The 27,702-nt window shown below is 37.7% G+C and overlaps 2 protein-coding genes across 3 annotated transcripts; one reads left to right on the forward strand and one right to left on the reverse strand.

Annotated features, from left to right (window-relative positions):
* Window positions 1-304: 304 nt before the first annotated feature.
* mcph1 (microcephalin 1) lies at window positions 305-26,847 on the reverse strand. 2 transcript variants are annotated; one of them, XM_026355863.1, is made up of 15 exons: window positions 26,766-26,847; window positions 25,813-25,874; window positions 25,635-25,726; window positions 25,431-25,549; window positions 25,210-25,294; window positions 23,932-24,043; window positions 23,726-23,857; window positions 23,543-23,623; window positions 21,893-23,005; window positions 20,713-20,828; window positions 18,381-18,418; window positions 18,110-18,272; window positions 17,947-18,024; window positions 1,794-2,031; window positions 305-1,699 (listed from the first exon to the last, which is right to left on the reverse strand). In XM_026355863.1, exons 2-15 carry the CDS (start codon window positions 25,844-25,846, stop codon window positions 1,647-1,649), a joined length of 2,454 nt encoding a protein of 817 aa, XP_026211648.1. In that variant the 5' UTR covers window positions 25,847-25,874; window positions 26,766-26,847; the 3' UTR covers window positions 305-1,646. The 2 variants fall into 2 exon arrangements, with proteins under 2 accessions (XP_026211648.1, XP_026211649.1); XM_026355864.1 differs by having other exon boundaries at window positions 1,647-1,695.
* Window positions 5,472-16,392, forward strand: angpt2a (angiopoietin 2a). The gene is made up of 9 exons (XM_026355866.1): window positions 5,472-6,009; window positions 8,787-8,942; window positions 9,879-10,000; window positions 10,115-10,353; window positions 10,933-11,060; window positions 11,523-11,624; window positions 12,123-12,289; window positions 13,612-13,742; window positions 15,146-16,392. The coding sequence occupies exons 1-9, from the start codon at window positions 5,740-5,742 to the stop codon at window positions 15,316-15,318; spliced, it is 1,488 nt and encodes a 495-aa protein (XP_026211651.1). The 5' UTR covers window positions 5,472-5,739; the 3' UTR covers window positions 15,319-16,392.
* Window positions 26,848-27,702: the final 855 nt, after the last annotated feature.

Consider the following 27,702-nt stretch of genomic DNA (forward strand, 5'->3'; position numbering starts at 1 on the left):
AACAAATTTTGAAATACTTCATGTATCTAGCATACTACATGTTATGCATGCAATAGTAACAGTAGCTTATACTGGATAACAAAACAACAAATTGTCAAGTAAAACTCCATTATATGTAAGGTTTCTATCGAGATTAAAGTTAATTTGTTTTGCTTTCCTTCTCTTTAACATGACTGACAAGTGTGAGTGTAAGCAGCGATACATCAGTTCATTTATGACACTGCTGAGTGCACACTAACAACACTTTTGACAGATAATACATCACTCCACTGTGTTTTGTCCTTTTTAAAATCAAGCTGTTATTTTTAAAAGGGTACAACATTCATTATACAATGACAATGTCTACAGAAAAACAGACAACTGCATTAATGTGATAACAATTACATTTCAGTAAAACTTTAAAATCTGAAAAGTATGTTAGACAAAAAAAGCAATTTGTACACAGTTAGCTGTTAATCAGTCACATTCAAAATTGTTAACCTGATGACAAATCAAACATTTTAATAAAAGTATTTATTAACAATGACATCACAAACAATTTCACTGAGGATACAATATGCTATCTTCACTCAAATAACTCTGCAAGTATTGAAATCACATTGGTTTATAAAAAAAAAAAATCTGTCTCTTTCTTGTGTCTTATTGTAGTCATGTAAGTCAAGTAGTGGTTGTCAACATACAGTCAGTCAGGGCAGTTTCCCATGTTTCACAGTAACATGTAATAGATAGAAGAAACACATGCAAAGATAGATGAAGAGAGGTAGAGGCAGAGAGCTGAAGTGAAAATGTAATGTCTGTAACAAAAACTTATTCAAAATCTTTCACATTTCAAACATCACTAATAACTAAAACACAGCATTTTTATGTCTCATTTAATGTATTTAGATAACTATGGTAGATTTGGTTTATTGCACATCACTGTATATTTATGGTTTTAGAACAAACACCATTAAGCACTAGACATTTGTAGCCCTCAACATCAACAGAATTTCATGAGTAAGTAAAGGGCTCACAGCCAGTTCAGACCACTATTGGAAAAACAGCAGATCAGAGAGGAGTGAACGCTGCTCTTAGACAGCAGAGGTTAAAGTATTCAAACAACAACTGTAGAAGTGAGCATTTCTGAGTTTATGGATAAAGATTAAACAACACTGAAGGCACAAGCATTCTGTCTGTAGTGCCTGCAGTTTTATTTGACAGTTTTTATTTCATAGGAGCTAGGCTAAAAATTATTAATTACCTTTGTTAAAATCAATAAGGTTTCAACTTCTAATGGCCAGTGCTTTTATTGATGTTATTCTTCTTAAAATGTGGAAACAATACCAGTGCGGCTTTGTTTTTCCACAATGACTAATGAAAACATTTTTGAATGAGAGATTGCATTTTGTTACTGAGGTATTGAGAGAAGGTTGGTCATAACTTTGTCTTCCCATGTTGGATAGTCCTGAGAAGTAACAATTTTTCATGATAACCAGAGACTTAATAAACTTCTCGACAAAAACAAGAGATTTACGTGGAGTTTGAACATATTTCAAAAGCAAGAAGGAAGAAGAGGAAGACAGAGGAAGAAAGTGATGTGAACGGGCACAGTTTGGCATAAAATTAATAATACAAAACTTGACAGTAAGAAAAATATTAAACAATTTTCACTCCAAGTCGTAGTTATCGTATGGCAGCTTCTTCAAATGTGTGATACTGTCTGAAATGAAATTAGAAAAATCAGAAGAACAACTTTTAGTCGCATGATAAAAGAATTTCACATTCAACACAGAGATCAAAAGAGAGTGTCTTACCCAGCACCCACTGCTCAGACAGGATCCTGCTTCCTTCTGGTCTCCTGCCATTATACTTCCCTATGCAGATACCCGCCTGCCGCACAGTTTTGCAGACTGTTCCTCCACAGAGTTGGATTAGCTCCACCAGACTCTGAGTGGGCGGTTGGGAGTGCTGGGACACATACATGGCTGGCTGGCCTTGGAACAGGTCTTGCTGGTGCTCGCCAGCAGACAGGTGCCTCTGGAGACGACAGATCTGGGAGGTGAAACGGAGAATTAAATAACAAACAAGTGACCTGTTTTCAGACATGTTCAAGCAAGACACAGAAGGAGATCCTGTTGAACTTCTCTGTTCAAGAAAAAACAAACCAGCAGGCAAACAGGACATGCTCCCTTAAAATATCACATGAAGGGCTGCTTTTTAAAATAAACACAATAAATGTTCTTGTTTCCAAAAATGTTAAGATGGATTAGTCCATCAGTCCTTCCTATTGCAAGAATTAGTTTGATATTTTAGGAAAATGTAAACCACAAGGCAAACTCATACATCAAATAAAATCATATCAATGTCTTCAGCTACACAGGTTGACAGGTGGATATATGATGGGAATTACATAACCTCCCTAGACTCTGATTAAATACTGTCATTTTTCACAACAGACATTTCAATTGTTTGAATTTTTATTGCTAACTAATAACAATAACAATGGCTCAGTTTCATTCAAAAGCCCCCTTATATCATGACACTGAGGCAATGTGTGCAACACAAGGATCCTGGAACTAAAGAAGCTATTTGCAGTTCAGCCCTTTTTAATTTATATCAAGGTTTTACACCTGAATATAAATGTATTATTTAAAGCATGAACATGCTGTAAAAAAATTCAACCCAACTAGTGAAACTAAGCTAATATAAGAGTGAGAAATCTGCCCATAAAGTATAGTACATCTATCCATCCATTATCTTAACCGCTTGTCCTCTGAGGGGTTACGGAAGTGCTGTAGCCTATCCCAGCTGTCATTGGGCGAGAGACGGGGTACACGACATACAGTGACAGTCAACCATTCACACTGACATTCACAGCTATGAGCAATTTAGAGTCTCCAATTAACCCTACCATGCATGTCTTTGGGGCTGGTTAGTGCAGTGGTAATTTCACAGTCTCCCATGTGGGAGACTGGGGTTCAGACTCTGACACCAATAGGGGTCCTTAGGCAAGACCTCCTCACGCTTACCCTGCCTACCATTGTACCCTACTTGTAAGTCGCTTTGGATAAAAGCGTCTGCTAAATGACTAAAAATGTAAATGTAATGGAGGTGGGAGGAAGCTGGAGTACCTGAAGGAAACATGACAACTCCAAACAGAAAGGCACCCAGCTGACCTGTGAATTCAAACCAGGGTCGTTCTTGCTGTGAGCCACTACACCACTGTGCCACCCAGTGTTGTACATTATGAGTTTAGTTGTGTGACTTACCATGATTATTAAAATAAACCTGTCTAATGCTAAACATGCCAGGACTGTGCCTTCTGCCTCAATATTGCACCTTCATAATGTATTTATAAATAAAGAATACAATTTAACCCTAAAGAATCTCATTTGTAAGTCATCCCATTAGAAAGCTGGATTCAGTTCTCAAACTGGTCTGAAGGTGGCTGCGAGGGATACAGCAGAAGCTATAACAATCAGGCTGTGTGAGGCTCATGAAAAGCAGACCCTGGAAAAACACGACCCAAACACTAAGGGTACCATGAAATCCAGATTAAATAGCAACTTTTGTTAGGCTGAGTAAACACTGCTAAGTCATTGTTGACAGTTCAACCAAAATTTTCATCATTAACAGATTGAGTATCTGAACAAACTCTTTAGAGGTATCTTAGTTAACACACGACTTTAAGGACACCTGGTCACTTGCTTTAAGTTTAAATAGCTACAGATTTAGATAGAATCACATTAATTAAGACAACTCCTGTCTTGCTTTTGAGCTCTGACAGCCACAGAGGTGAGCTACAGTGCCATCTCATATGCCGGGTTTCATTTCAGCAGCCCGCATTGTTCATGGAGGATTGTCAGCCCAGAACACGTCTTTAAGACTTGATGAGTGATGCTTTAGACTCTCACTACAGGCCCGCTCTGTATCCAGCAGGGGTCAGTTGTTAAACTGAAGGAAACCAATATGCTCTATTCTGTGTTGAATGCCAGGAAACAAGCTTTAAGGCTTTTAGTCTTTTGTCAGTGTTCACACACGTTTCACTTAATCAGGGACTGGTCAGGAGACAGGGTCAGGTTAACATTAACCCACACTGTACAGTGTAAAGAGAATGATTGAAAACTATCTGTGAGGATTTAAAAGCTAGGAAATACAGCCCTGCTGATTTGTGAATTTAAATGTAAATGATTGCGCTCCATTAAGTATCATAGAAATGAAATGTTGACTACGAATTTGCATTTATTCAGTATCTACTGTTGCATTAAAGATACATTTTTCAAAACCCACTTCTACAGTATATCTGCAACTCAAGTTTTTTCAGATCTCTGCAGGATGGGTCACAGAAATGCCAGCGGTACCAAGCTTCCTCTGATAAACACGGTGAGTTGCATTTTATTGTGCCAGCATATGTTTATTCTTCACGCAGAAAATTACCACCTCTCCCTATTCTGACAACCTAATCAATATCTCTGCAGTCACAAATTTGTATGCGCACATTTTTCTTGTTGCATACAGTGAGTCTGGCAATGAGGCAAGAAGCATGTGCAGTTCAATACCAATGCCAGGCAGAGATAAATTAAGCTAAATAGCAATTTATAATGAAATACAGTACTAAATGTGCTTGACAGCTCGGCAGACATCACATTGTTCCCTCACAGCATGAGAAAACTGTCTGGTGTGCGACATACAGAGGATGTGGCTGAGTGATAAATTAAATGAATGAATGGCCCCAGGAAACTGTAACACTGTTTATTTCTCTAACCTCTCCTGTGCTTTCAATAACCATAAAACAAACTCAATTACAAAAACCCTCGTTTGTGCTAATGTTTGAGTGATTCAATCTGAACACCTGTAAAAGTCAGTGTTTCTGGAATGATGACAAGTCCTTCCTCTTTGGTAATGTGCCGTAAATACGTTGCATTTCCTTTATACAGCACCTATTACATCAGTCTACTTCCTACAATTCTGTTTCTTTCTATCAAACTTTAGAGGGCAAATATTTAAGTCTTTCCTGCCACAAAATGAAATATGGTCCAACTGACACGTGGTTATGTTAGTGACAGTTGGACTTAAGAGTTCATGTAAAAAAAGACCACTGTTATAAACACAGATGATTTCAGTAGATTTTGCTTTAACGTATTTTACTATGTTGTAAAAACAAAGTAGAAAAATAACTTCCTTCAATTTTGAATCACATATTCAAAGATGTGAGTGTTTGTCAGGTCTGAAAATATTTTTCAATGAATGGGATGGACTCAGCTACTATCAGAGTGACCTGAAGCTAGACAGCTGCATCCTGAGTAGCTGTTTAACTACAGCAGAAAAAACACGTGGGTATTGTGGAAGGATCTAGTGGAAGATGTGTAGTTCGTGCATCTGCCCCTTTGCGTTGTTCAGTGAGTGTGTACTCAAAGGAATCTCCACTTCACTGCTCGTCACAGTGACTGGCCACAGCGAAGGGGGGAGTGGTTTAAACTCACAGCTAATCAGAGTGGTTGGGGGCTTGATGAAAGGCAAGCACATGCAGTCTGGCACCGGTGACCTGAGGGAATGACACAGTCCTTCTAATTCCTGATAGCTCTTTCTCCTCCTACCACTGAGAAGTAATAAAAGGAATCTGCAGAACCTCAAGAGGATTGTTTACACTTGGATGCTGTTGGGGAAAGACGTCCAATCATTCAGAGAAGATTACGTAAAACCTGAAAATCCACTGAGTTCTAATTGTACTAAGTTTATTTTTAACTAAATAGCTCCACGATGAAGATGCTGAATGTCAACGTACTAGTTTTAAGTTTCTGCCTTTGCCTAGGGACAAGACATAGTGCCGCTGGTAAGAGACAATATCAGATTCAGAATGGGCCATGCAGCTACACCTTTCTGCTGCCTGAGCAGGAAAACTGCCAAACACAGAGCAGCAGCTACAACTATCCAGTTCAAAAGGATGGACCCATGGACAATGACGAGTCGTCCCAGAGGCTAGAACAACTGGAGATCATCATGGAGAACAACACACAGTGGCTGCTTAAGGTAAAGTTGTCATAACCATAATATAACACCAATACAACAAACTGCAATATCAATACATGCTTTGATTATAGTGATTTAAGTGTGATAGATTGAATGCAAAGAAGAAGAAAGTCTACATTGGTTTCTGACAAACACTGTAATGATGTGTAAGAGGACAAAATGTGCTGAAGAGCTTAAAACACAGCAACACAGGTGTCAGAGAAGAAATTCCCATTTCCACTCCAATTGTCTGTGCCAAAGAGGGTAGGAGCTTTAAAGAAAACAAAACATCTAGAGTCAATAAGGCAAGTAAGTTGGATAAACTGTTGACTTTATCAGATTTTTCCATAAACTCTCAGAAAGTATCAAATATGCTTCAGGTCAAACAGGCAACACATCTGATTCACAGGTGGGTGAGAGGTTCAAGCAGAACTGAACTGAACTGAACTGTTGTGACAGGTAGATTAACTGGTTTTATAGTAAGACTTGACCATTAAAACAAAGATAAAAAGAGATAAAACAGCTTCGGTTAACAAAAGACATGAGTCCGTTCATCAGTTTAAAAGTTTATGTTAACAAGAACAATTCTATCTTAATGTATAGTTATGTCAGAACAAATTTGTTTGTCATTTATGTATGATTGTATATATGATGTAGCACATGTGGAAACAAACCCAGAAATATGCTTAGCATCTATGGGGATGCTATTGAGAACAAAAGGACGACTGATGGGTTTGACGACTGACAAAGACTCAACACAGGTGTCCACATGAGAGATGCATACTTTTCTTTCAGTTTGCTAAACCATTACTTTCACAAGTGAAAGAAGTGGCCCGCTGCTTTTCAAGCTCCCACTCTTCACCCTCTTCACAGTGAACTATACAAGACGGGCCAGACAAGACAAGAACACCTCACAGCTTGATCACACAATACCCATCTTGTAACATAAAACAAACTCTGATCCGTTCCACAGGAGAGCTCAGAGGCACTCGTCTTTGAAGTTCTTCATGACCGAGACACTCAGTAACTACGTTTAGACAGACACAAAGTGCTGCCTCAGAAATAATCCATTCACAACACAAGCGAACATTTTACAAAGTCCAACATCACATAAAGTAACTAGTTACATACATACACCAAAAATCAAGCAGTACTTTTATGAGCCTATTTTATCTGTTTCATATGAAGGAGATTTCCAGTGCCAGCTTCTGTGACTTCACCAAATTAATTTGCACATGGGAAGATAAATATGTGAGAAAAAAATCACAGCTAAAGTGTGAAGACTGATTGTTTTAAGTTTCACAACTTAAATATCTAATAACTAAAAATATCTTTGTCATGAAGGACAGAAGTGATTTGTGTGAACGCAAAATTATTACAATACTCTTAATATCTAACTGATGCAAGTTGTTGCAGCAGCTTCCACACAGGGCACAAGGGCTCACTAAATGGTGGGATGTGTTTAAAAATTCTGTGAATCATATGATTTGTCCCCTACAGTCACCAGATCTCAAACCAACTAAACACCTGTGGGAAAGTTTAGAGCGACGTGTTAAATCACACTCTCCAGCACCATCATCAAAACACTAAATGAGAGACTAGAGGAGGGGTGGTGGCTCAATTAGATTAGGAAGAATGTTTCCACTCCTGATAGATTTCAGCCTCTCTGGGCATAAACAGGAACAGTTTTTAATATGTTAATATCATGTTTCCAGATAAGGAGCCTATAACTCAGAAGTAGGTATGTTTTAACACATTTGCTCAAAACAAGTTCTAAATACATCAGTTTACAGTAGACAACCGCCAATTGTTATTTACCTGTTTCAAATCATGAGAATATTGCCTGAAAATTACGCTTCACCTGCTGATTACAGTAGGGGAAAACAATCTGTTGTGACACTCTCGTGTGAATCAGGAACACAGTCAGCCCTCGCTGATGCCTTTGAGGCACGCGGCGTAAACATCTGATTAGATCACTGAGTATCAATGGGACATCCTGCCAACAATTCAAATGACAGCCTTACACACATCGCTGTGTGTATCCAAGAACATAAACAAAGTGGACACACAGGAAGGAAGACAAACAAAATGAGCTAATTACAGCTGTTTGTTGTAATTGCCACAAGAAAAATAATAATACATTCAGTTGTTTGGAGATTACATTAAATACAGATGAGTAAATAACAGAAGTGATTAAGAAATTACATTTAGTCCTTTGGCAGACACTTTACAAGGACCCCCAGTAGGGGTCTTGCCTAAAGACCCCTACTGGAGGTAGGCCACAGCCAGGATTCGAACGCCAGTCTCCCACACGGAGGGCAGCGATCTTACCACCACACTATCCAGGGGCTCACAAATTACAGTAGATGACAAAGATATTTTACTGACGCTGGTTTCTCTCATGAAGGATGTAACTTCTCACTCAACACTTCCATCCTGTTTACGAGTTGTGTGACCTGATTGCCACTCAGGAACACCATGCAGGAAATAACTTAATGATTGGTCTTAGTCTAAATCTGGCAATACGGTAAGGTAGGTGAGAACAAAAGTCATAAAGATGTAAGTGCATCTATGTTTTACAATGCAGTCTCTAAATCTGAACAAAAAAAACTGAGAGAAAGTGACAACTCCTCTCTTATCTACAAATAAGGTGCTCAGGAACTCAAGCAAAGATACACTTTGCTCTGTGTCCATTGTTTCAGAAGCAGATGGTACATGTGTGAAACCACTTGTTATTGATACTTATGAATAAATCTTTAAAAGTGTTTAAAGCAAACCTCTCTTTTTCTGTGCCGCAGTTAGAGAACTACATTCAGGACAGCATGAAGCAGGACATGGTCCAGATTCAACAGACTGCTGTACACAACCACACTGCTACGATGATTGAAATAGGAACAAACCTGCTGAGTCAAACTGCTGAGCAAACAAGGAAACTGACCAATGTGGAAGCACAGGTGAGGCACTACTTGATGTTTTTCCCAACAATGGTAACAAACTCAAAACAGTTCACACCTGTCTACAAACATAACACACTTGTGAACAAACATTGTTAGTCCAACAGCATGATCTATCATACACACATTCAATACCGTAGAATCAGAGTGTTAAAAACTAAGCAGGGGAAAAACAGGCATGACTGTGTCAGTTTATTATTGTGGCTACACGTCAATGACCTTATGTGAGCCAACTGTACAGCATTTCCTGTTATTAGCACTCTCGTATTCCCACAGAAAGGGTCTATCAGTTTGTCACAATCAGACATCCGTCTGTTCAAAGACATCAACAGCTCCATTGGAGACACATAGCTAGGATTCATGTAAACAACCTGCTTTTTGCTGAGTTCAGTTCCTCCAAAATGGGAAATTAGAGGCAAGGTCCCCAACCCCAGAGTTTAGTTCAATACATCTGTGTGTGAAAATACGTGGGTTTTCAGAGTTTTCCCTTGTTCAGGTATGTCTGCTGTATTGGAACTTGGTTGAGGTTTCCGGTCATATTTTTTCCATTTTGCAAATGGCTGTTTGTCCACTCAAAAAGTGCAAACTGTGTTAAACTGGGCTGAATCCCCTAATGCAATAAAAAAAATGACAAATGCACGCTGACACACATTTTTATGACTGTTATGTCACTGGGGATTGCTTTGCACACATTTACTGCTCTTTTCCTATGGCTGTCTAGATTGCTTAGCTAGATTGCTGTGTCGTGTGGGGAGACAATTTAAACGTCTGACACCATACAAACTCAAGTTTAATGTGAAACGTTTGACTTAAAGATAGTGAAAACACTTAATAACATAGTGTAGACATGTGGAAATCTACCGATGCATTAAAGGTTACATTGGAAGTTATGTCTGGGACAGAGCTGAACAGAATTGCTTGTTCTTTTATTTGTAGGTAATTCACCACACAACTCGACTTGAGCGGCAACTTCTTGAGAACTCACTGTCAACCAACAAGTTGGAAAAACAACTAATTGTCCAAACAAATGAAATCGATAAGCTGAACGACAAAAACAGGTTTGCACATCATATCACACGGCAAAACAGTTTTAGGGTCACTAATAGTTCCTTTTTTGGGTCAATGTGAGAGGAAAAAGCTCGCTGCTGAATTTGTCGCCTGCTTTTCAACAGCTTCCTAGAGAAAAAGGTGGAGAAGCTTGAGGAGCAGAGGCAGACAGAGCTGAAGATGTTTCATGAAGAAAAGGAGCAGCTGCAGACTCTAATACTGAAGCAGACTGCCATCATAGGCAAGCTGGAGCAGCAGGTCCTCAAAGTCTCAACCAACAACACTGTCTTACAGCACCAGCAGCAGGAGCTGCTGGACACTGTGAACAACCTTATTCAAACCATCTCTGCCGACTTAGTTCGAGGTTAGTCAACCCTACATCATAACCTCTTCGCCCTTTTTTTTATCAATAGAGGGCAGACTAAGTATCATATTCACACAGTAAATTCACTTAACTATTGTCTGCTAAATATGAAGCTTTTTTTTAATTTCTTGTTACTTTTACTTGGAGGAGTGTGGATTGTTTTTCATTTATTTAATATGGAGAAATCCCAAGGTGTAAATCTGATAATTATGTGAGTATTTCTCAGGAGAGCTCAGTGACTTCCTGGGGTCTCAGCTGATTCCCTGCCAACTGCTCAATGCCAAGAAAAAATCCACTGCTACTAAGTGGATTGTTTTACCTTTCAACACAGCAGGGCTAGTTGCTTCCGGTCTTCACAGTAAACTGAGCGAACAATTTCCCAGACTCATGTTTAGCAGGATGATATAACAGTGGCACCAGATCTTCTTGTTTAAGAAGAGAACTGGTGCTGGCATACTTGAGCTCACAGACCCATCTTGCTGCAACAGTGACAATGAAAGAATGTATATGTGAACTTAAAGCACTTAAATGCTGTACAATGGTGTGCTGTCAAATTAACACGACTGAGTTCTGCTACAGAGACAAAAACTGCCATGATGCAAGACACTCCTACCACATTCACGGACTGTGCTGCTGTCTACAAGTCCGGAAACACCCAAAGTGGAGTCTACACGCTAACATTACCCAACACTACAACAGAGGTTAAGGTAAAGTAAGCCAATTTTATTGTTTCATGACAAGTTTAGTTCGAACTGAGCACTTATCAAACGTTTTACTCGCTCACAAGGGACCACTCGTGTGTGTGTACATGAACAGATTAAATAATGCTATTACTAGCTGCACTTACACACACCTTTTAAATAAAACATTGCTTTCTACTGGATGGACACCTCGGTAAACAGTATTGTGTTTGAGGGCGCAAGGGTTAAATTGAAATGTTCTCAGAGTTCCATTAATGATGTGCATGCTTGAGCTAAAACTTGGATCTCCTTAGATACTTTTCACTGATCAAGACTTGGACTTTACTTCTATATTCTTACTCTGCAACTTGATGTTTGCTTTAAATAAACTCAAATAAAACTGCATTCTCAAATTATAAATAAGCATAAATTGTTAGTGCATGACATTTGATTTATTAATTACTACAGCTATTTTCATTGTGTTTAAAGGCTTTCTGTGACATGGAGACAGAAGGAGGTGGCTGGACAGTCCTACAAAAACGCTTTGATGGCCGTGTGGACTTTCATCGTACGTGGCAAGAGTACAAAAAGGTAAAAGTGATCAAGAAAAAGTTCTTTCCTTGCAAAATTATAACCTAGGCTACAGTTTTCATTCCAAATGCGCAGAAGTGGCCAGATCTGGTTTTGGCCACTGAGTGAAAGTGTTTTAAGGGCCTGGCATTTCTGCACTGTTGCATATGCAATTCAAAAGGAGTGAAAACAATACAACCACTAAAACCTAATCACCATCTGCTATTCATCAAAGAAGAGCAAAAATATTTATGCCACTTCCTTTGCACTTAAAGCTGGCATACTTCCTTATTAATATCTAGTTGTAAACATGCACAGTTAAGTTTGTTTTGATTCATTGTTGAAAGTATTTTGAGCATTCTCGTATTTTAGTTCCAAGGGAAAAAAAACATTAAGTGTAATAGGCAAGAAATGAACAGCACATGTCTGCTTGTGGTTTTGTTAATGGAAAAAGCAATATATAAGCCATCACTGCAGGAGTTCAACAAAGTTAATTACTTTTCCTAAATGTCTTGTCAGGGGTTTGGAGAACCTTCAGGTGAATTCTGGTTAGGAAATGAATTTGTCTCCAGACTGACAAATCAACAATCCTACAAACTGAGGATCCAGCTGAGCGACTGGGAAGGAAACTCTGAATACTCACAATATGATCAGTTTTCTCTTGACGGTGAAGCACAAAATTACAGGTAATGTAGTGCTAACAACATCAAATAAAACTGCTTACTGGAAATCCCTAAATATTTAGCTTAATTTTTGCTTTAAGCCAAATTTTCACAGCTCATGTAGCTCAAGTTATTAAGGACAAAGAAGCCCATAAGCAGAAAATACAGCTCCTGTCTTAAAACAGTGCGTTTGAAGTCTGCTATTACCCATTAACAAAAATGTTTGTCAATTTTCAGGTAAAAAGCGTAATAAAACTACAGGCTAAAAATTTCTTTTGAACTGCCTAGCAACGATTACAAAATAATTAACAGTTATGTTAGTCACAGCACTTAGAATAACAATTATTGAAACAAGGTGTTTTTATCTCTGAAGCAAAATGTTACGAAAAATTTTAATGTAATGCAGTGGCAATCTATTTTATACATGAATATCTACCCAAACTAAATGCATTAGCACTCCTGCTGTGACAATTTTCTACTGGCCCAAATTCCAATGTCCAGATCTTCACCTGCAGCAGATTTTTTAAGCAAGTCACACAGAGTGAATAATTAAGTTAAACTCCTAATGCACACCAACGCGCAGGAAGGATTAATTCAGTCTTTTATGATTTAGACACACACACACACACACAGCCTTTAGGCAGTATCATATATAGCCAAATGCAAAAGAAATTACTAGCTTATTATTACAAATGCTGACAGACTGCTACTCTCTAAAAGCAAAACACATCATTTAAATTCTCTGAATGGTGTTTTTTGCTGTTTAAGACTATTACTAGCTGATACTGATGTACTGGCTACAGCCCAAGAAAATTTAATAAAATACAATTAATTAAAAAATAGAAAATACATAATGCCTTGGTTTTCTACCATTCAGTCTGCAGTCTTGGCAATGGCACAATATTCAGAAGCATTTTGCTTTCAGAACCTAAGCTGATTTCAGGACCGGCTTGGATGCTTCCTTTGAATTTAACAAAGGGACTTTGACGTGCTCCAACTATTCAGGTCCCATGTCTAGCTAACTATGACCAATTTGGTCTTCACTTAGTAATTCCACACAACTCTTACAGAGAAACTCCACAAATAACATTACACAAATATAATGGGCCACAAATTAAACTAACTTTGCAATAACACAACATCATGAAGCTGTTTATTAAATTAAGACCAAACAGTGAAACTGGGTGGCAAACAGCTCATACTTTAATCTTTATGCCAAAACCCATTTTCGGATCAGCAGTAGTAAAGCCATGGCCAAACAACTTGAGCTGGATGTTGCCTTTTGAGGAACTGCGGTCAGTAACTTCCTCCTCCCTTTCCTTCATTTTTCCTTTTCTCTTCTACAGGATACACCTTAAAGGCTACGGTGGAACAGCAGGCAAAATAAGCAGCATCGGGCAGCCAGGAAGTGATTTCAGTACAAAGGATGCAGACAACGACAAATGTGTTTGCAAATGTTCGCAACTGACAACAGGGGGTAAGAAACACATTTTTGTAAATAATGTGTGTGTTCCTGAACCACTGTAATTGTCAGTAAAATACACTTATCACAGCACTGGGCGATGGCCACGTGCATAGAACAAATTCCCATCCACCCAAAATTTGGCAATTCCCCAGAAATCTTAAAGGGCATTTTAAGGGCTCCTGTACTTTTGTGGCCAGGTCAAAGAGCACAATTAACTCAGAGTTAATCACTGATCAACCCATTGGGGAATTCAGCCCCTACAATGGCTGACATTAATAGCCTGGGAACAGAGCTTAAAGGTCCTTCTCCGTTCCCTTGAAAGTGAGTCCGCTGCCAGAAGTTTGTCTCCCTCTGTACTGGGGTCTGCCAAGTCAGCATGAAAGCATGAAAATGCTAACCCTATCCCTTTTTTCCCATGAGGGGTCTCTCACAGAGGACTCTATTCACATTATGCAAAGTCGTGACTGACTGGCATTGACCCAATGTAATGTTTATGAAGTTGCCTGTTTGAATGAATGAATGAAAAAAGATTTTTATTAATGTAGTAAATATCTATGTACATAGAAACAGAAAGGTTGCTCCTCTCAATATAATGTTTTTCAATACAACAAAAATAATTTATTAGAATTTCCAACTGTTATTACACATCAAAGACTGTTTATGGAGTACTACTGCATATATAAAATTATACACACCAGGCCTTTGAACGCTCTAGAGGGAAGTCTGATAAATGTCTTTAAGCCACTTGACACACAAAATAAAGTCTGTGTAGATCTGTCTAGAAAGGAATTGGCTTAACAAGGCCTCTGTAGCCCACTCCTCATCTCTGTTTGAGGGTACTTCAGTTACTTGAGGCTACATTAGCCACTACTAGCATACAACCAAGTCTGCAACCAAATGATCTAAGGTTCAACTTTACAGTGAGTAATGCAGGCCCCGGATTTGACAATGGCCTATTTATTGGAAGTGCCACACTGAACTCTTATCTTATGTGCATTACATATTTTTACACTCAAAGTAGATGCAGGTTTCCTTGAATGCTGTTTACAGATTTACTGTGCATGCTGTTTCTATGGACTACACAACTACTACTCATGATACAAAGTGTCATGCAGACCTTGGAGTGTGTTAACTCACAGCTAATCACCACATAAGGGCAGTATTAATTTTACTGTCACATCCAATTCAGTACTGCCAAATGCCAAAAGATGCTTTCTCTCTCATCCATAGCCTGAGTGTAGTGAAAGTCACTGCAAGATAACCTCAGTCTTTGAAATTCAAATACAGATAAAAGAAACAGTTGGATGGGAGAGACAAAGTTTTTAGTCCACCAAACTTGCCCTTTTTACTTTATAAAAGACATCAATCACCATCTCTGATCTACAGTAATGTTAATGCTTGTTTTGATGTTCTAGGTTGGTGGTTTGATGCCTGTGGGCCTTCTAATTTGAACGGGATGTATTACCAACAAGGTCAAAACTCAAATCGCTTCAATGGAATCAAATGGTACTACTGGAAAGGCTCGGGCTACTCTCTGAAATCCACAACGATGATGATGAGACCAGCGGACTTCACAGCTCCAGTTTGAACTATCCCTCTCAGATTAAACAAAGTGGGAAGGAAACTCTGCCTGATAAACAGCGACAACAACAAAACCAAAAATAAAAAATTCTCAAGGGAGCAAAAGGACATGAAATATTTTAAATACCCTTGCATAGATGTTTTTTGGGAATGTAGATTGACAAAATTGATACTGACCAATTTCTGTGCTGATCAAACTTGTGCCTGTGGTATAAATAGTTAACTTTAGGTATAGAAACTACATTGAGTTATAACAGCTAGCTAACTGACAGCTAACTAGTCAGAGGAAGCCAGAGTATAATGTGACATTACTTAACTTGATTTCTTGAATGATTTTGATATTGTATAAGTACCCTTTTAATTATGGCCTCAATTAAAGCTGCCTATTTTATTGTAAAAACACACTATGGTACATGCAGATATAGTAAACTAGTAAACTGGCACAAGTGTTCTGGTAAAATGCAAATGTAAAAATGTCACAGAAAGTCTTATGATGACCTTATGCTTTTTTTTCCTCCAGAGAATGTATGTTTATTGTTTAACTTATATGTAGAGTTTAAGGTTGATATTTAACATTGTTATATATAATATAGAGACTTATGCCTCTTAGTTTTAGCTAGTTAATAATTTCATTGCACATAAACTAAGAGAATGTTTTTAATATAATTCTGCAGTACCCAAATGCTCATACATAACAATGATCTTTTGAAGCCATCTGGGAAATGTATGGAAATGTTTTTTGTTTTTCTTTTTTATTTATGTAATGTTTCTATGGAAGCTATGACAAACAGAATTTATGAAAAGCTGTACAAACGAGGAAAGTGAATTTTTCACCAGTAAACGCAGGCTTTAGGTTTCGTTAGTGTTTGACTATAATGCTCTACCAGCTCTAATATACCTGAAGTTGAATATTAAACATGACCACAAGGCAAAGATAAGCCTTCACTCTTCAGTCCTTCTCCACTTTTGTCCGGTTCTACGCTGTAACATGAATTATTCTGGTGAATGTGCAACTGACAGATCACCACAACTTTTTCAGCAATGTTTTATCATTCCTACCATAAAATAAAATAAAAAATCAAAACTGTCCAAATTTGAATGGTTTGTTGTTCTTAGCTAGTAGGGGAGCAACATGGATAAAACAGTATACGAAACTTTATGCTGAAACTTTGATACTGTAAATATTGCGATGACATAAGTTGAGAAAAAAAAAATTATTATTATTTTTTATAAAATAACTAAATGGGAATAATTTTTTGCCTGTTTCTTGACAAATAACGTTACAGTAGCAATAACCTGGGGTTCAGCATCTTGCTCAGAGACACTTAAACATGCAGCCAGAAGAAGATGGGAATCGAACCACTAAGAGTTTGTGGAGAACAGTTTCGGCAACTGCCCACAGCTTACATGCACAGTTGCATGAGGTTCAAAGCTCTGACAACTGCCTAGAGAGTGGTCAAATCAACAGCACCTTCCTATATCAACTGGATGGACCTAGATGAGGGTCATCCAGGTCTACAATACCTGCCGGCCACTGACTCAACCTCAGTTACAAGTTGCTTTAAATATGCAACTTATAGTAAATAATATACAAATATATATACATGTAAATTATATATATAAATGTGAAAATTACCAATAGAAAAGAAATGAGTTAAAGTTAAAATGGCAAAACTGCTTCACATATTGGCCTAATGTAGAATGCAGGCTACAGTCTTTTTAACTTACTTTATTGAAGTCATGCATTATTACGTGAAAGGAGGCACATGATGTAGCTTTACATATGCTATTCAACGGAGTGAAGAGGATACATTCACTGTGACAATTGTGTGTTTAACAAAGCTACTGAAATCTGTTTCTGTCACTGACATTGACAAAAGCTGAAGGCAGCTCCACAATCCACAAGAGATCCACAAGGCTGAGAGAGGAAGCATGTGGTTTGCCAATTGCTGGATGCATCCATAAGAGTGAAGCAATAATAAAAGGCCAAAGGGGCATACAAATATTTTCTCTGTCACAACAAAAGCCATCATAATTTCAAGAGTGAATGTGTTGACATTTGTCTGCATAAAGACCCCATGTCTTCCCTCACAGTGGCAGGAGAAGACAGTGATTCACGAATGACGAGTTCAGGAAGAGGCAACATTCACATTTAACACAGGATGCTTCAGGAAAAACAAGCAGATTGAAAATGGATGACTGGCAATAAAAAACAGCAGGTTTCCGTCTAACTTCCTCTGACTTGGTTTTAGGATATAGGAAGAGAAATTATTTAAATACATAAAAAAACATTGAATTATAAAAATGTATAAATGTAAACCAAGAATGTTCTTACCATAGGTTCTTGAGTGCAAAATATGAGAAACCTTTCTGTTTTCAGTAAGTGTTGATCTCTAACGTCATTTGTCCAGAACTAAACAGAATGCTTTAGTAGTGAGTAGTTTTACACTTCCGGTTTCCTCATGCTGATGTCAATGGGCTTTCTGAGTAGCTTTGACCTAAGGGCTAAGAGACTTTCACATTTTATTCTATGACATAAAATATGTCAGTAAATACCCTACTTGGAATTTTTTTTAAGCTTTGTCCTGAAGCTGTGTCCTCACACTGATTTTCTATGAATAGTGCTGACGCTCACCTGTGCTGCAGGAAAATGGTCTGAAAGTTCATATGGTTCCTCTGGAATCCACTGCCTTTGCTCTAGACACCAGAGAATCTACATAAGGGAAAATACAAATAAAAGGCAGTGTTACACTTCATCATCAGGTTTAAAAAATACGATATAATGGCTTTAAACATACCCATTCAAAAGAGAGGATCCAGCAGCCACGAGCTATGCCCAACAGAATATTGAGAGTTCTCCGGTGACCCCCGGACACCACATGTGTTGTGCTCTCACAAACTCGGTCAACGATTGAAAAACCACCCAGTGATTTCACCACCTGAACAACTGTGTGCTGCTTCCTACAAGAGGTGAATAGAGTACAAAGCATTAATCACAAACAACTCAAAAGCCTTTTTCAACTTGCTCTCTAAGGTTGACAAATTGTCCTAAACGTTTGAGTTACTTACTCGCTGGGCATGCTTGTCATGACCAATGTTCTCACAGCCTGAAAGAAATATAAACACACACGATTCAAGACAGGGATAGAAGATTTTTCTTTACCACATTACTGTTTTCTTAAATACTAATGAACCGTTCACTCATTTTGCATAAACAAATGTAAATATGTTGGTGCTTTCACATCTGTTTTATTTTTGGTGTAGCTATTCTAAACCTCACTGAGTGTGTTACTAATAACCCCATCCCTTGTATTTTGTCACACTATCCATAAGTTTGATATACAATTACATTAAAGTGAAGCAGCTTTGATGAATGGACAGATCTGGCCTGATCTGTGTCTTGGTTTGTGCACTACACTTTAAAGTAGTCATGATAATAATGCATGAATAAATACAAATGTCTCGAAGTAACTTAAATATAGTGTTACTTTTAGGTGTGAGTATTGTGAGCTGGTTTGTTGAGTGATACAGCACTAACAGATCAGCCAGACAGAATGTGCAATGTTTACATTTACATTTAGATTTACATTTACATAATCCTGTCGAATATATAGCTGCATAGAGGCCAAAAAGGAAATCAAACAACAAAACTACAACTGTGGTTTCACTCTGGCAATACAGCAAGCTATAATCAACACAAACACCTGAGAAGCAGTTACACACAGGCCCTTTCCTGGCAGACTCTGATATCTGTTCCTCAAGCTGGACGTCAGGGGTTAAGGACTGTTGAACACAGTGGTGCCAAAACTGTCTATGAGTCCCACCCACAAAAGTCAAACAAGACATTATATCCCTGATAAGCACGTTGGGAATTCAGTGAGTTGTCTACTGCCACCCCATAAATGTCTTGACAGACGTTTTCTTCAAAGAAAAATATTTTGATATTCCAATATGTTTATTCTAGTCACTGTCCAAAGGTGACTGAAAGGCCTGTTCATTTCAAAATAACTCCTGAAATATGGGCAGCTTTTCTGAGGGTTCCTCAAAGGGGATTTTGGCTTATCTTATGCAATGGGCATGTTCTGGCAGCGGCACAAGAAAACAGGCACTGAAGAATGAGCTGCACATAATGAGCCTCTGACAAAAAGCTGATGTGAATTGCAGCACGGCCTCCAAGCACAAATGAAGGAAATTCTTTACTGTATGACTAGTTCTCCTTGAAGGCTACTGTTTTGTGCACACTGAAAATGACACAATTCAGAATAATAAATAGAGATGAGGATCCGGGTCATCTGGAACTGTGATTTTTCACATTATGAAAAAATATTAGATCATCACTCATTACAGCTGTAGCACTCCTCATACAACTGTTACATACAGTAGCGCACATTAGTTAGCATGTTTTATGAAGACAGTCAAAGTTACTTCCTCTGATTCTTTGAGCCACATAAAATTAATCATTTATCTGCACTTGTCATGCAGGTGTGACCTCTAAGAAATTATCACAGATGACTGTGTTTACCAGTACTGCTTAAATATGCCATTTTTGGACATTGCATTATCACGACCTTGACGGAATCAAGACAACAACTACAACAATCCTGTGAACAAGATACAATGAAGTCAACCCATAACCGATCCCCCGGGGAAGATGACGCCACATTTGGCTTTTTTCAGCAACAGCCTGTTGAGGTTACCAGTGTAACGAAAACAGAGCCCAGGTGCATTTCACAAGTAAGGAAGTTGTATGCTACCATCACAGAGGCAAAACACAGGAAACCCTCAGGACCAGACAGAAACACTTGGCTAGATGCATCAGACGCCCACAGATATGGACATGCATGACCTTCTGGAGGAAATAGATCTGCTTTAAAAGGAATTACATACTCACTACTGCCGTTTAGTTTAGTTGCTGAACTTCCTATTTTACAAAAAACCATGGGTGTCCCAAATTTGTCGTATTCTACAGCTGCAGCAGTTTTGGAAGGTAAAATACAAGTCACTGAAGAAAAAACAAAGAGGGCGTTTTTTTTGAAACTGCATTCACTTTTCTGAATTTCTGTAACGTAGGAAGATAAACAGTAACAGTAAAGTTTCAACTGGTTGAACGTAGGTTTTATAGCAAGATGTGAACTGTCTCAAAGTCAAAGCAGTTTAGCCAATAACATGGCAGTGAAGAAAGAAGCAAGGTTATATATTAGACAAAAAAGTAGTAAACTACTTCCCATGTCACAAATATTAATTATATTAATAAAACTAACTTTCCCACTGTATGATGGAAATATACCACCAATTAACAATAGCAAAATAAACAAAGTGCAGAAAGTATTAAATTATTGGGATTCACACTAAATTACACAATTCAACCAGATATTTAAAAACAATCATGATCTCTTCTTACCTTTGTTTTGTTCACCATGTTCTGAAGACAGGAGCCGAGTTGTTTATTGTGATTTTTCTCGCCTTCAGGGGGGATCGCATTTAAACCAGCTGCAACTGTACCTTCATTTCCTCTGCCTACATTTGAAAAGAAAAACAATTTAAAAACTGTCTGTGTGTGTGTGTGAGGGGGGGAGTGTCACTCAAGCCATCTCACAGCAGGGCTGTTTATGTGTGTATTCATATTTGTTTACTGCTGCTGCGTTCCATTTACACCCAAATGAAAACTACAATATTAAATTGGAAATTTTAAGCCACTAACACACTATTACCAAGAGTAAAATACATGCACACATAAATAGATAATAGAAACCTTTAAGAATTTGGATCAAACATTGAAATAAAACACGTATAAATAGTCTTAGCATCGAATATGTCAGGGAATGTATTTACACGTGTAAATATTTTCATGAGTAGCTCAAATAAAATTTAAAATGTAATCAAAAGTGCCATGTCAGCAGCAAAACTCAAAACACTTCTGTCAACAGCAGGTCTAATACCTGAACTCAAATTAATAAACTCATTTTTATCTGATACCGCAATATTTATGAGTTATGTTTTAAACTCAAGGGTGAAGAAGGTTTAGATTTAAATCATGATCAGCTGAGAATCTTTGTCCACTACTTATCCTGTGGAGGATCCTGGGAGACAGGTCTCAGCATGCAATGTTTAAGATGCAGGGTAAACTTTGAAGTTTCACAGTCTATCACATACTGACAAATGCACCATTACAAGCAAATAAAGCCTCCAATTCACCTAACTTTGTCTTTGAATAAACAAACAAACAGAAAGCAGACACCCATAGAGACATGGGGGGGAATATTGATCTATATACACATACAAAATATATCAATAATATTCATATAAAAAGGCCTCGTTTATTTATGTTGGAGTTTATTTATTCTCTTAAAAATATAACATTCGGAAATATATCATTTACTAAATCAAGATTAAAAAAATAATTATATTAACCTTTTGAAACTACATATTAAACCAAATAATTAAAGTTACAAATCTCCATCACTGGGAGGATTTCAACATCATTATTTTGGACAGTTCAATAATACTGAAGAATGAATCTGAATACTGGTTTATTTGTCATTAAAGTACAATTTCTAAACACTTATTGCCAAACTACTCACTTTCCAAGGTGTCAATAAGCACAGTGGCGTCAGAGTTTTTCTGCATTTCTGCAGTTGTCTTAGCTTCTGTTAACAATGTTAGATGTTCAGATACAGATGCACTTCTCTTCTTTACTGCTTTACAGTCTACAGTTGTACTGGTGCTTGTAAATGACAAAGTGCTTTGTCTCCGCTTTTTAGCCGTGAGTGTTACACTAGCACTGGGACTATTCACTGCACACTCTTGACCTTGAGGTTCACAGCTTGTATTCGATTTCTGATTGTGATTTTTGCCACTTTCTTCCAGTTTCCTCTTCTTTATTCTGTTAGTTTCAGATACAATGCTTTCGCTTCTTCTCTCTTTTCTCTTTTTTCGAACAGGGTCCAGCTCAAAAGGAATCTGAATGTCGCTCTGCACATCTAGATTAGGCACCAGAGGTCTTTTTGATCGCTGGTGATGATTAGCTGGGGAGAAATAGTCTTCAAACACATTATCATCTCCAACAGTGGAATGTGAGGCAACACTAGGTTCGCCGGACACAGTGAAAGGTCGTACCAAGGTAGAAACCGACAGTCTGGCCCGTTTGGGTGTTTTCTGCTCCCTTTTTTTAAATAGAGTGGCAGTTTCTTGTGACATTTCAGCTGTGGCATCACCTACTGTGGCTGGTGATGAGAGGCAAATAGAAGAGTTCCCAGCATCAGGACAAGCATTTGTCTTAGTCTCTGTAAAGGATGTAGCAGCGTTAATTTTTCGTTTTCCCTTTTCAGATTTGTTAGGTGATGGACTTGATGATTTTATCTGAGACCGCCTCTTTCTGATGTCCAACCTCCTTTCCTGGCAAGGACTTTCCAATAAACTTGAGCATTTGTGTTTCTCTGCTATCCTTCTTCTGACTGAGGTCCTTCTTGACTTTTGTTGTCTATTCCCTTCTTCATCCTCTTTAGTCGTGAAGTCAGGACATTTCAAAGGTCTTGAAATCTGTTTTGGCACATCATGGCAGGGTGAGAGCCAGGGCTTTTCAAAACTATTCCTGTGGTGTTGTTCAAGCTGGTCAACTTGTGTTCTCCCTTCTTCATGAGGTGAGTAACCGGGTTCAGCAACAGAAGCACTGGAATCATCGTTTGATTGGTCATCTATATTAAAGACAAAATAAAAATTAAGGTTTATTAGTCTGTTTTGTATGTAGCTGGGTTATTACTGGCTCTCTCTGACAACTAATATGTAAAAACACAGGCAGCTGCTTGCACTTAAAAGACCACACATCCATTGTTTGATTGTCTGCTACGTGCTGACTGTGAGCTTGGGAAAAGCCGAAGTAAACAAGAGGCTGATAAAGAGAGCTTTTCATACAGTGAAGTGAAAGAGAGCAGGATATTTTTATGGTCTTTGCTGCCAAAGCAAATGAGAGCAAAAAGCTAGTAAATACTGCCCATTCATAAGGTGATTTCAATGGGCAGATTATTTTAATGCACAAAGCATCAATAAGATTGTTATAGAAACCCACAAAAATATAGATGTTGGAGCAATATATAGATAAGTATATAGATGTATCATTGTAGCTCTTTGATTATCACTTATATATCTATGATTCAGTTACTATGAGTGTTTCAAAAGCTAACAATAAAAACTACAGCATAACTTCCCATTAAGATCACATCCAATTTGCTTACACGTTAATTTGAAGATAGTTGGTGTACTTCCCAGAGAAGGATTCAGCCCAGTGGGTGAGCAGGACTCAACCATTTGTGAAGCTGAAAGACAGTAACAATGGGTGAATTCACTAGTGTTTCAAAATACCTGAAACAATTTAAGGCCTTGTCAGTTTATCGGTGTACACCTGCTGCTACACATACCTGTGGGAGAGAGGTTTTCACGTTTCTCTTTCATATCTTTTAAACGCTGTGCCATATAATCTGATCTTTTCAGTGCAGGACTGTAGACTATTCCATTCTCTTCATCAATAATAATGGGTGACACATCTGTAACTGTGTAAAAATAATTGTGAGTTGACAATATACATTTTCGGGTTTATTAAACATCTTCAAAGATTTAATCTTACCCAGAGGTTGTTTTGGAGCAAGGTCTTTCATCATCTTGTCTAATTTTTTCCTCATGCGCCTGTCATTTTCAGGTGTCTTCTCTGGAGAGTCTTTTGGCTGCATGCAGCGATGCTACGTGAATCACACACAAGAAATTTTTTGAATAGGAAGTAAATAAATGCATGTTTGAATACTTGGATGCAATGTTAATTAAAATGGCATGTTCTAATTTTGCTTAAGAAAACTAAAAAATAGCCAAACTGCTTCCTCAGTCTAAGTGAGATATGTAGCAATAGGACTCAGTTAATCATAGCAATGAAAGATTAAAAAATTCATTAAGGCCAAATTTTTGGATGAATGAGGCAGAAAGATTTCAAGTATAAGTATGGGCCAACATCAGATTTTTTTTAAACAGTGGCAGAAAGATTCAAATTGAGAGAAGCAAAAGTAACAGCTTCCAGTCATCTACATATATGCTTGTCTCAGTATATTTTCACTGATAAATAATTCATGAGCAGCTTCTTTTCAGGAAAAAACAATGAAAAAAGGTGGATGTCAATAGCGATAAGTAGCCTTTGCATCTCAGCTTTTGGTTTAACTGTCACATAATGCTTGTATTTAAATTTAAGGGTCATGAATTCATATTTAATACAATATAAGGCCCTTTTTTGTATTCTTTAATTAATTAATTAATTGCTATCATGCCAGCAGATTAATAGAAATTGTCTGCATTGTACACTGGGAGCATTTCTCATGTACATATGCCTGTAAATGACCACTTATGAATGTGCAAAATTGTTTGGGTACACAAATACAAGTACCTCACCAGAATGCATATTCTTAGAACTTAGGTAGTGAGCAGTTAGTGAGATCAGTAGACCTGAAACTAGAGTTACACTGCCTCCCAGAACTGCTGGGAGACTTGAACATTTTAAAAGTATCTCTTTAATGCCCGCAAATCATATCAAATCTGCCACATATCAAATATTTCCCCATTTCTTGAAAGGCCTAATGCACACCCACGTAGCGAGTGACCATTCCTCACAGCAGCAGCACTAGTGAGGCATTCAGGGACAGCAGGGAGGGGTAACATGTTATACGCTGTAACTATTCTGCTACACAGTCGCTTTTTCATAATATGAGTAAAAGACCTCTGTCAGTGGCCCAGAATCGAGAGTAATGGGCTTGACAAGATTAAAAAAACTGCTTTGCCTCCACACCAAATAAAGGAACCACACAATGACAGCTTAAACTGTGACACCAACACAAACATCACATTCAAATCTCACTGTACTCACTTTCTTGTTCTTTAGCACAGGATTGCTTTCATCATTTAAAGCTGGATACAACTCCTCATCCACATGCACACCATCATCATAACATCTGTTTTTAACCAAAAACAAAACAAGTCACTTTCATATAACAACTGACAACAAAAACCTTATAAACATACATGACGTATAGCAGAAACATATTACAGAATTGTTCAAATTCATAAAGTACACAATGTTATACTCACCTGCCTACCCAGAGAACTGAGACAAGTCTCACATCACTTTTTTTGGCTTTTTTCCATGTAGCCGAATGACCATTGTTGAAGACTACATGTGTGACTTGTTTATTGAATGTCTTTGACACCTGTAAATTGAAAGGTATGTCATTTGTGAGTTTTTAAAAGTATACACATATACTATTGGTGAACAGTGTAAAATCTGTGTCTCACCTGAGCTCCCATTTCCTGAAGCTGCTGAATGAATGGTTTTGAATAATTGGCTGTTTTGTCTGACGACCACACATCAACATAGGCAACGACATCTGCACATGTTAAACATCAGAGCGATAAGCTATAAGTCCAGTCTGAATTAACAGCAGTTAAATTAGAATAATGTAGCCTACTGTACCTTTAAGAACGGAAGAGTTGTTGCTTGTGGTCATTACTGACCTCTTTAGCTTCACAATTCACCTATAAAAAACAAGTGAAGACATTTTTGACATGTTAGATCCGCTTTCAAACAGCAATTTGACTTATTGTGATGCTATTCTTAGGTTTCTGGTCTATGATGCCAACTATGCTAATTAAGGAAAGCATACATAAAAGTTCCAAATACAACAGTCTAGTAATTATAAGCATAACTTAGCCCAGCTTAAAGTGATGTCTTAACTACTGACATGGTCCGACTATTAGGTAAATAATACTGTAATATTTTAAGGTTTTTGAGACAATTTCAATAAAATCAAACAGAGAAAAGCAAGAAACTCATCACATTCGTGCAAAACCCGTAAAGACATTCACAATGACTTCTGATATAAATCACAGCAGCGTTATGCTTCAACTTGCTTTTCCCTGCTGACCTTAACCTGCAATTTCTAAATAAATTCCTTGTGTACAATGTTCCCTTGAAAACCTGAAGACTGATCTCTGAAGATTGGCGTTAGCTAACCAAACCACTCTCAGTTACGTTAGCTAACTATGGCTCGACAGAGATTGTTAAACATATGAATATGTTAGCCTATATAAGGTTAAGTTATATGTAAGTGTCACTTTATGTCAAAATATATAACATTTTTTATAAAACAACACTGAATTCAACTGACATTAATGTGTAATGTCTAACCACCAACGTTAATATTTATGCTACTTTGCCGTTATATTACGTTACATTTTGCTGCTAAGCTAGACAGCTGACTTAGCTAGCTTAGTTAACTAAGCGATGGTTAGCATTATGCTGGTGTGGCTAACTTAGTTAATACTTCCGTAATATGCATTGACACACGTATTACACGCGTGTGACTATTGGCAGTGCAAAAAATACAGAGATAGATCAGTACTTTTTGGTGATTGTCGTGCACTTACTTGAGGCAGCAGTGAGGTTTAAATAGCGCAGTTTCCAACAAAACCTGACTACAGTGTAAATAGTTCGCGCGTGGAGTTCGTGTTGCAATGCATTCTGGGAAAGAAGGCAACGATTGGCTGGGAGGACGCATACGTCATTTCCTACCTAAACGTGAAGGCAAAGGGAAGGTGATAGTGTCCATGACAAGGACCCTAAGAAGTCTACTTCAACCTCGACCTGACCTTCAAGGAAACCAATTAAGATATATTATTGCATCCTTTTCAGTCTCTATAAGCACAAATCTATTTTATCACATTGTTTAATACAGAAATAAAAAATAAGACATTTGATGTAGATGTAGTAGTTAAAAAATCTCTACTGGGATTATTAAGCCAGGCACATGACTACACTGGTCTGCAGTCTTACACATAGTTGTGCAGTCATAAGCAAATATTTGGATTAAGCAGACAGACAGTGATATGTGAGGTGTTATGGAAAGTATGTAAGGCCTTGCAAGACTTTGGAAATAGTAAACACTCAGCCAGTGTTAGTTGTAGTGATCTGCAAAGATTACAGGCTTTGTGCTGAAATAGTAAACTAGCACATTTTAATAAACACTGAAAGCCACGCGTAAACACATTTGATATTATTTATTAAACTCGTCAAAAGTAAACTAATAATTTAACAGTGTCATAAACTGCTATATTTGTATGTCACAGTATTCACAATAAACAATAGATCTTGGGTTTGTCTTCACTAAGCTCACTGACTCTACAGCTCAAATGCCATAAGTGCAAAGTTATTATCAGAAAAATGAGTCGTTTGTAACGTCTAGTTTATCACAAGATGATTCTGTACAAGCTATGGGTCCACGACAAATTAAATATAAAAAAAAAACAATAACCAGTAAATTGTCTTAGTAGAGGGTTAGCCTCAAGGATAGCTCGTTTTTACAAG

The sequence above is a fragment of the Anabas testudineus genome, chromosome 15 (assembly GCF_900324465.2).
Source record: "Anabas testudineus chromosome 15, fAnaTes1.2, whole genome shotgun sequence".
Taxonomy (NCBI): Eukaryota; Metazoa; Chordata; class Actinopteri; order Anabantiformes; family Anabantidae; genus Anabas; species Anabas testudineus.

Coding starts and splice junctions, on each gene's coding strand:
- angpt2a (XM_026355866.1), top strand. CDS start 5,740: ATGAAGATGCTGAATGTCAACGTACTAGTTTTAAGTTTCTGCCTTTGC. Junction 11,061..11,522: donor ACACTACAACAGAGGTTAAG/GTAAAGTAAGCC, acceptor TTGTGTTTAAAG/GCTTTCTGTGACATGGAGAC. Junction 12,290..13,611: donor GGTGAAGCACAAAATTACAG/GTAATGTAGTGC, acceptor TCTCTTCTACAG/GATACACCTTAAAGGCTACG.
- mcph1 (XM_026355863.1), bottom strand. CDS start 25,846: ATGACCACAAGCAACAACTCTTCCGTTCTTAAAG. Junction 23,624..23,725: donor TGAAAACCTCTCTCCCACAG/GTATGTGTAGCA, acceptor ACTGTCTTTCAG/CTTCACAAATGGTTGAGTCC. Junction 18,025..18,109: donor GGATCCTCTCTTTTGAATGG/GTATGTTTAAAG, acceptor TCCCTTATGTAG/ATTCTCTGGTGTCTAGAGCA.